The 8,540-nt window shown below is 36.1% G+C and overlaps 1 protein-coding gene across 6 annotated transcripts in view; it reads left to right on the forward strand.

Moving 5' to 3' along the window:
• The first annotated feature begins 1,634 nt into the window (after positions 1-1,634).
• Positions 1,635-8,540, forward strand: part of LOC110020980 — an 11,362-nt gene continuing 4,456 nt past the window's right edge. Inside the window, exons 1-6 of one of the 6 annotated variants that reach the window (XM_020719293.1) lie at positions 1,635-1,748; positions 3,099-3,170; positions 3,793-3,888; positions 4,014-4,092; positions 4,286-4,463; positions 6,647-7,789. In XM_020719293.1, coding sequence (XP_020574952.1) covers positions 3,150-3,170; positions 3,793-3,888; positions 4,014-4,092; positions 4,286-4,463; positions 6,647-6,725 — 453 coding nt within the window. In that variant the 5' untranslated portion in view covers positions 1,635-1,748; positions 3,099-3,149 and the 3' untranslated portion in view covers positions 6,726-7,789. Of the gene's footprint in view, positions 1,749-2,185; positions 2,308-3,002; positions 3,022-3,098; positions 3,171-3,467; positions 3,648-3,792; positions 3,889-4,013; positions 4,093-4,285; positions 4,464-6,646; positions 7,790-8,540 lie in introns of those variants that run through there. The other 5 variants (XM_020719307.1, XM_020719301.1, XM_020719316.1 and 2 more) reach the window with 5 other exon arrangements.

Raw genomic sequence — 8,540 nt, forward strand, 5'->3', positions numbered from 1 at the left:
TGTACATGCTACTTCACATGCATAAATGTGTGGTTGCACGAACATGCCCTCACCCAGACACACTTATGGGCGTGTGAGTACCATCGCCACATACGATAATGACTGTCTGACCTACCTCGGTCCCTGACATACAAATTTCACCATTTTTTGATGATTTAGATATAATTTTGTTATTTTTAGAATCCAATTAAGCATATATAATAAAATTTAAGTGATTCAAAAAATTTAACAATTCTTGCTTTGATAGACAAACCTTCGAGAATGGATGAATTTATTATGATTGAGAATAATTTACTTGGTTCATGAACCCAAGGGGTGATTCACAGTGACATTCAAGGTGTTATGTATGACTCATATACCAGGAAATTTGGAGTATCTTGAAATGGAGATGTGTGTCTCCTGGATGAAGGGGAGTGTCTCTTGGTGTGAAGATGTGTCTCTTGGATTAGTGGGTTGGGGGGAGCGAGAGCGTGTTTGTAAATTTATCTGTGGGTTTTATCTATAAATAGATGCGTAACCCTATGGGTATGTAACTCATCTGAAATAGTGAAATCCACTGTTCTGCTTCCGAAGATGTAGACATCTTTGTCGAACCTCGTTAAATCTCTGCGTTCTTCTGGTTTTGTGTTGATTCCTGTTTTTCTTCGCCCTAAATTTCACAACACAAGGAGAAATCATACCCTATAATCTTTTTGAAATTATATATTTTTAACTTAAAATCTTTTGAAAACTATATATATATATATATATATATATATATATATATTTATATTTATAAGACAAACTTTGCCGCCCAAAAATAAGGGCAATTAATATGCACCAAAAAATTCATTTGAGTAGACATAGAGCTTGAAGCATGTTTGATAAAAAAAATTAGAGTTAAATTTAAGATCATTTGAGCATTGATTTGAACAATCCTAATGAAATATCTCGACATAATGAGGTCAGTGGCAATAAAATTGATTCAATTCGAGGCTAAATGAACCCAAATCAAATAATTGAAATATAATTGGAAATTTCAAAGTGAAACGTTGAATGATTTCCGCACGCAGCAATAATGACTCCTCAATGAGGGGAATCTAATGAATCCAAGATCACTCAAATTTGATAGCGTTAAGTAACCTAATTATTTAAAAGAAGGATCTGTAATTGAATGAATCAGCACTGACCATCTGATTAAGTGTTTTAAAATTTTACTATACTTATAATATTATCCAATCGTAAAATATACATGTTAAGTTTTTATTCAATGATTATTCATGTATTTGTCTAATTGTCTAACTAGCTCACTTTAGATATTCATGATGCTAATCTTATGAAAAGTTTCCCATAATGTTTCCGACTCCTGCCCTAATGATTAAGAGGAGATTAATTTGTCATAGCATAATTATATTTAAGTGAAGCATTTATATATATAATACTTACATTATTAAGAAAAAATGATGGTCAAAGTTTGGAGAGAGATTGAGATTAGCCATGTGCCACAACAACATAAAAAAGCCCCGTGTGGCAGTTAGCAAATAATAGACTAAAATATTCTTAATTAAAATATAATTAACCTCTTAACCACTAATTAGTGTTAATACAACGAATCTCGTGACTGGAGCTGTCTCTTTCCATTTCTACAACAAGACCCGAAAGATCTGGAACTCTGCAACAGGAAAAAACGACGCAGAGGAAGCTAATAAATCTTCACAGAAGATTTTCCGGCTGTTTATCGCCCTGAAACTGTAAATTTTTTTATTTCTGTAAGTTCTGTTTACAGTGCTTCCTCTTCTTACTGGTTTTCCTTCTCTGCTTTGGTTTCAATTTATCTCGGTCAAAGGAGACTAATTTTAGCAGACTTTAACCGAAAGTTCTCTTTTTTATTATCCCTCTGCCTCTGTAACAGTCTTGTTTCTGTAATTTTTGGAGATATTTGAGGGCTGAAGTAAGAAAATTGATGTTGAAGGAAGGTCTGCTAAAGTTCAAAAAATATATATATGTGCAAAAAGATAATGTGGATTTGTAAAAACTCTTTCCAATTAAAATTGGTCGCCAGAGTCCCAAAAATTGAAACATGCGGTGCAAGGAAAGCTTTTTTTATAATTTTTGGGGAGCTTTTTGTTTAAAGAATGTAGGCGATATTCTGAATCATGATTTTAACAAATTTCATTTATTAAAAATGCCTTTTTTTTGTTTTTGTTTTTTCATACGGCATCGACGTTTGAAAAATAAAAATGAAATCTTGGGGGAGTTGAGCGGTACTCGTAGGAGAGGAAAAAAAGGGAAGCATGTGCCTGTTTTCTCTTCTTCTTCCAGTTGTGGGTAGAATTTCTGCTCACTCTTTCTGTTATTTATTAGCAAATGAATGAGAAAGAAAAAAAGCCATTCTCTGGTGTATTTTTTACGGAAGATTTACATCGATAAAACTTAATTCTTCTGTATTTACATATCTAACACCTAAACTTAATTTTTACATATATGACCTTACCTATGAATGGAAAAAGTCTATTTCACTTTTTAAAAGTAAAAATAATGGTATTTTTGTGTGATATGGAAAGAATTTATTGGCATGTATATAAAGGCCACTTTTTTTAATTGGAAAAAAACTTCATTTTGTGAGTCTAGGAATTGAAATTTCTGTGTTGTTGAAATTGCAGTGTTAATTTATTCCGTGGGGAAGAAAGAGAACCTCCCTATTGGCACCTTGGAATCCATCATTCCTCTTTCATCTCTACCTAATCATATTCTTTATCAATCCTTCGTCATTTAAACACAAAAACCTGTTTTTTTCCCCCTAAAAAAAGGAATTTAGAGTCTAAGAGATACAAAATTAGTATCTTGGTCTCAGATGTGAAATTGTCATGTATTTGTTTTCTCTTTCTAACTTCTGCTTACTGTTTCAGCCACTTACTCAGCACAATTAAACTCCCCATACCCCTCAGCCTTGTCATTATAGCCTAGTTCCCTCAGTCATTAATCACATTGGCCCACTGTAATTTTATTATATGTGTTGCAGTGAAGTTTACTCTGTAAAACGTGATTTCTTCATGACTGGTTTTATTATTTAAGCATAAAAATCTTCAGTACTGATATAAAAACTTCTCTCAATGCAGGCAGTTGTTTTTAGTTTCATTCATTAAAGCTTTTGCTTGGTAGATATTGAAATGGAGGAGGTTATGATTCAGGTAAATTCATATAAGATTTATATATGCTTTTTAAATTGCTCATCCGGATACATTATGTTTATTTTATGGTAAAATAAAAAATAAATTTACTACTCTATTAAATTGCTGAAACTATTAGTTGCAAGGTGCCAGACTGGAAACAATAGAAGAGCAGTAAGGAGCTTTGATTGCTATAATTTCCTAAATTTATGTAAAATCCTGAAAAAAAATTAGCTCAAAAGAAAATCATTAAATTCATTGTTGAATATTTATGTGTGCAGTGGGACAATCCATACAAGGCTCTTAAAGTTGATACTTTTAGTAGTTGGTGATTTCTGAGAGTCGCACATTCTTCTCTGTTTTCTCTTGTATAAATGATACAGGAGTTTATAAAATATTTTCAAAGTTCTTAGCTTGTGCTGTAGGAGAAAATTTCGAGCTAGAACAAGTGAATATATATATCCCTTTGCAGAATCTGTAATGAAGATTGTCTGTAAGGTAGTGAATATTTAGCCCTTTTGCATGGCAGGTTTCAGTTAGGTTCTTCTGGGCTTTAGTTACCTGTTGGTTAAAGTTTTTCTGATAATGATTATGATAGGCAATGCAAAATTTGCTTTTTTTTACTAAGTTCATTGTTTGACAGAGTAATACAATGACCATGGATAAAGCTGGTAATGTAATCATAGACATTGAAAGCCTGAAGCATCCTCCTCCTGATAAACGTTGCTGTGGGAGTTCTGTAAGCAGCAATTTTCTTCATTCCAATTATGCTCTTTTTCTTCTTAACAAAAGTTTTTAATTAACTCTGGACATGTCTGCAAATCTTACAAAGTGTGTGTGATTTTTGTTATAACGAGTTTGCAGAAATCTCTTGTTCGTAAGAGTTCCTGCCGGATGGAGAAGCAGGAAATGGAGGAGCCATCAAAAAATCTTTTCGTGAAAGGCATGCAGCAATGAGTGATCTTATTTCCTTCAAAGCAACTCATTTTTAGCCTTTTTCAGTTCTGTTTAAATAATAGAATACTGTGCATCAGTTCACTCAGCATTAGAAGTTTGTTTTTTGCATTGTAAACCATCCTGAATATATATAATTGTGATATTTGATTTAAGTAGCTCTGCGGCTTAACTCCTTGCAGTTCTGCCTCCGCTATTGGATCAACTAAAGCCTCCGTTGGTTCAAAACAAAGCTCTGATAGCAGTACCTTCTGTGCTTAATAGCCCTATTTCAGCTGATTCTGGGGACGGAAGAAACCGAAGGTTCCAGCGTTGGAAAACGATTCACCCACGGAAAATCCTCCTCTTTTTTGCCACCATGTAAGTTCTTCTCACTCTGAAACAAATTGGTCAGAACTCAGAGAGTATAATTCTTGAGAAAAGTGCCAAAATAGTCTTGAGGGTCAAAATAACAAACAGAGCTCAAAAAAATAACCCCATCTGCATAGGATATCCCCATTTAAGGTTTATTGATGCTTATGCTGAAGTTCTTGGCTTATTATTATCATATACTATTTTTGGTCTTGTTCATTGATTGGGAAAGTATTTTTGATGAGGTGCTTGCATCTTTTGTCCAACACCTCATATTTTTTGGTTTTTTGGAGCAATGATAGAAACCGATAAAGCTTGGATGACTAGATCGATTTATTTTTGTTGTTGCAACACATAGTTCTTGCTAAACTCACTGGTTATGGATTTCTGGTTTCCTTTGTGAGTTCTTTTGCTACTGGGGATGGATTGGCACTGTGGTTTATTTTGGTCTTTCAAACCCGATCTCTCTTTTTTTTGGTGACATCAGCTGAATGCACTGTCTTTGTTGACAATTTCTCTCTTCTCAAAGTAGTTCGTTGACTATTTACATGGGTGTCAAAAGTCCTACAGTGTATAAAAATGTTGAATTAGACCTTAGATTTTTTTCATGGGGGCTAAAATGAGACTACTTTGGCCCCATTGAATGAGTGTGTAACTAATTTGACATTTTTATAAACTTTAGATTAAAATGACCTTTTTGGCTCCTGAATCTGATTACGAATGATGTAGTCTTATTAAGTTGATTCGGATCGTGTTAGTTGGACTTTAACTTTAAACAATTAACTGAATTTTTTTTTTGTCTAATTAGTAAGTTAAAATTGATTAAGATGATAGTACGCCTAATCTTGTGTTATGAAGCATCAATTCAAAAATAAGTATGATGAAATAGAAAAAAACTAAAAAGTAATGACGTGGTACCAAAAAAAGAGCACAATTTATATGTTTGGCTCAAACAAGCTTATATTCATAGAAGAGGGGATAAGATCCAATCAACTAATAAAGAAAATAAATTATGTTGCACAATCTCAGCAATCCTTGCCAAAATCGAATACGCTCTCCCTGAACAAATAAAAAGCCTTCAAGTCCCTCGAGAAAATAAAAAAATAATAATTTTGGAGGGTTAAAACAGAAAATTAAGTGCATGTAGGCTCCAAAAATTCTAAAAGCGCACCGGACTCTCGTTGAGGGCTTAAAACGGTGTGTGTGTTAAGTTCTGGGTTGAATTTTAAGAAGACAGATGAGATGGTAGATTAAACATAACCCAGAGATTTCGCCCTCATTTTGCGAGGACTTTATGATCTAAGGTTCGAGGTTTCCCATAGATGCAAACCCCTATGATTAATTACCTCTCTTAATAATGGGAGAGCACTCTCAATTAAAGTTAGTCATTAGGTGCTAAATATTCGGACTTAGCATATAATAGCAGTAATTTGAGAATTTAAATTATTAAAATCATCACCTTTGTGAGCTTAAAGCGGATGGTGGGGTAAATGACGACAAACCCAATCAAGATCCCATGATTTCGTCATCTTGGCTTGTCATGGCCCCGTATGTACTTAGTCAGAGGAGGGAGTCGACCAAACCTAGGCAAGGGATCCTTGTCAATAGTCATGGGTTGCTTCGTCTAAGGGGACTTTGTAAATCTGGGGTGAATATTTTTCTAAGAAGACTAATCTAAGTCGATTTTAGCTTACAGAGGTTTTTCTATCCTATCGAATATACCTTATGATTCAATCCTTAAAAGGGCAAACTGTCATTGGGCAACATACAAGCTATAGTTGTGACCACAATACAATGGTGTCATTTGGCGACAAACCACCCGATCCTAGTATTCCGGTTGTAACCCCTTATTTATGTTGTCATTTGGCGGCAAGAATCACGCGGATAGAAGACTCTGACTATGTCCTTACTAGCATAGAATTGCTTTGAGTTTGAATATAGTGATTTATTTGATATGGCATTGGTTCTTTGTGAGCTTGAGTCAGCATTTAATTTGTACATTGCGACAAATGGTTGTGGATGGTGGATAAAGATTTGTCCAAAAGCATCAGATGTCATAATTTTTAATTTAAGTATTATTTTTTTATGATTTAAAATATTTTGATTCTGATCGAATTTTGATTCCAATAAATTCAATTTGCTTGCTCTTTTATGACCGGCATTCTAATAAAAAACTGATAGCATTTTGACAGTCTTGCGGTGTCATCACTTATTGAAGAGCTGCATCGTAAGTCTGGGTCTGCCCACCACGCCAAGAAAGGTGTGTATTGATGGGTTTGCACCACCATCATATAATAGTGTATCCCGTCATGCAAATAAATGCTTGTATGAGTCTTCAAAAATAAAACAGGATCCCTCGCCACGCTAAGAAAAGCGGTAAGGATGTCACCCGTGCAATCTGAAGCACCCGCAACATATTCCCTTGCAGTGTCAAGAAAACAAGCACGAGTACTTTATTTTGAATAGTCTTATCACGTCTCGAGCATTATGAGCAAGCTGCACCCCGACACACTAAGAAAAACATGCATATGGCTCCCCACAACACATTGAACAAGTCAAAATAAATATTTCAGGAGCTTTTTGATTTGCCCACTACTTTGCAAGTACAGCATATGAGTTTCGCCCCACCACGCTCGATGCGCCAAATGTGTAGTGATAAATGTCTCAAGAATTATGAGTGTTATACCCTTCGTGCGACGATGAGATGATCATTTTAGCACATCTTCATGAATATCACTTGTAAACTTGCGCTCCCCTACCCGCATCAGAATCATTTACATATGCACCATACACATCAGCAAGATAAAATGAACGCATTAGATTTTAATTTAATGTGGAAGCTTGATTTCCTTTCCCCACCTCTTCATCTACCTGATAATTGCATGCAGCTCGTCAAGAAGGCGGCTGAGAGATGAATGGGAATTTTACCGGCAAGTGGAGGGAGCTGAGAAATGGGACGGCTCAACGGTGGTGAAGCAGGAAGGTTATGTTGGGGAGGGGGAAGGTTGACTTGCAGGAATTAAGCTCGGCGGCGAGGAGATTTCCGTCTGTTTGCCGGAAGGAGAGTGGATCGACGGAGAAAAGAGGGAAACGGGCTTGCAGTTCCTGCGGGCATGAGCAGTTGCGTGAAGGAGAGGTTGATGCGTGCCGGATGGATGGCTGCAGCGGCCAGGGGTTGAGCCAGTCGGCGAGGAAGAGGAGAACAGAAGTTCTGTGCTTGAAAGGGAGGAGGGGAGGAATTGCGGACTGTTTCACGTGGAGTGGGGAACGGGGCCGGAGGCTACACGTGATCCAGATGGATCTGCGGTCTTTCTACTACGTGGAGAAAAGGATAGTGGAGGGAAAAAATATTACCTCAGGAGTACTGATGCATCAGTACTCCAATGAGGGGGTGCCACGTAGGCACCACGGTGGGACCATTGCCTACGTGGCACCCCCTCATTGGAGTACTGATGCATGTGCATCAGTACTCCTGAGGTAATATTTTTTCGGGTGGAGGAGTAGGCGGCTTATACGAACAGGAAGATTAGAAGGCGGCGGGGAGGAAGAGGGAGCGTTAGAGTTGAGGCAAAAGGAAACGAGGGGAAAATTTTGCGTTTATAGGGGTTATATCCTTCTTATATCTTGGACGTTGTGTTATGTCACCCGGTAAGCTGTAATCTATAAATAAGTTTCGCGCTTCTATTTTCATATATTTTTAGATTACATGTAGTTTACAGGTAGTTTATAGGAAAATTATAAAGAATTATAACGTGAATATAACCACTCAATTCCTTTTGAATAACCTCCTTAACGTACGAAGTGTTGCGCAAGTCTTACATATGCAAATTTTTCAGGGAAACAAGAGGTTTTAGGGATTCGGTTTTTTTTATTATTATTTGTTTTGTTTTTAAATTTTTATAAAATATGAACAAAAAACATGTGGCATCATTTGGTTGGGCAAGGAGGGCGGAGGAATGGGCAAAAGCATGGAGGAGTAGCTAGAACGGTGGCTTCGGCTGGGAAGAATACAGCAAAAAATTACTAGTTGGGTTTAGAATAAAACAATTTTCTATTTCATCAATAAAACCTTTTATATATATATAT

This window comes from Phalaenopsis equestris, unplaced genomic scaffold (genome assembly GCF_001263595.1).
Source record: "Phalaenopsis equestris unplaced genomic scaffold, ASM126359v1 Scaffold000002, whole genome shotgun sequence".
In the NCBI taxonomy this organism is placed as follows: domain Eukaryota; kingdom Viridiplantae; phylum Streptophyta; class Magnoliopsida; order Asparagales; family Orchidaceae; genus Phalaenopsis; species Phalaenopsis equestris.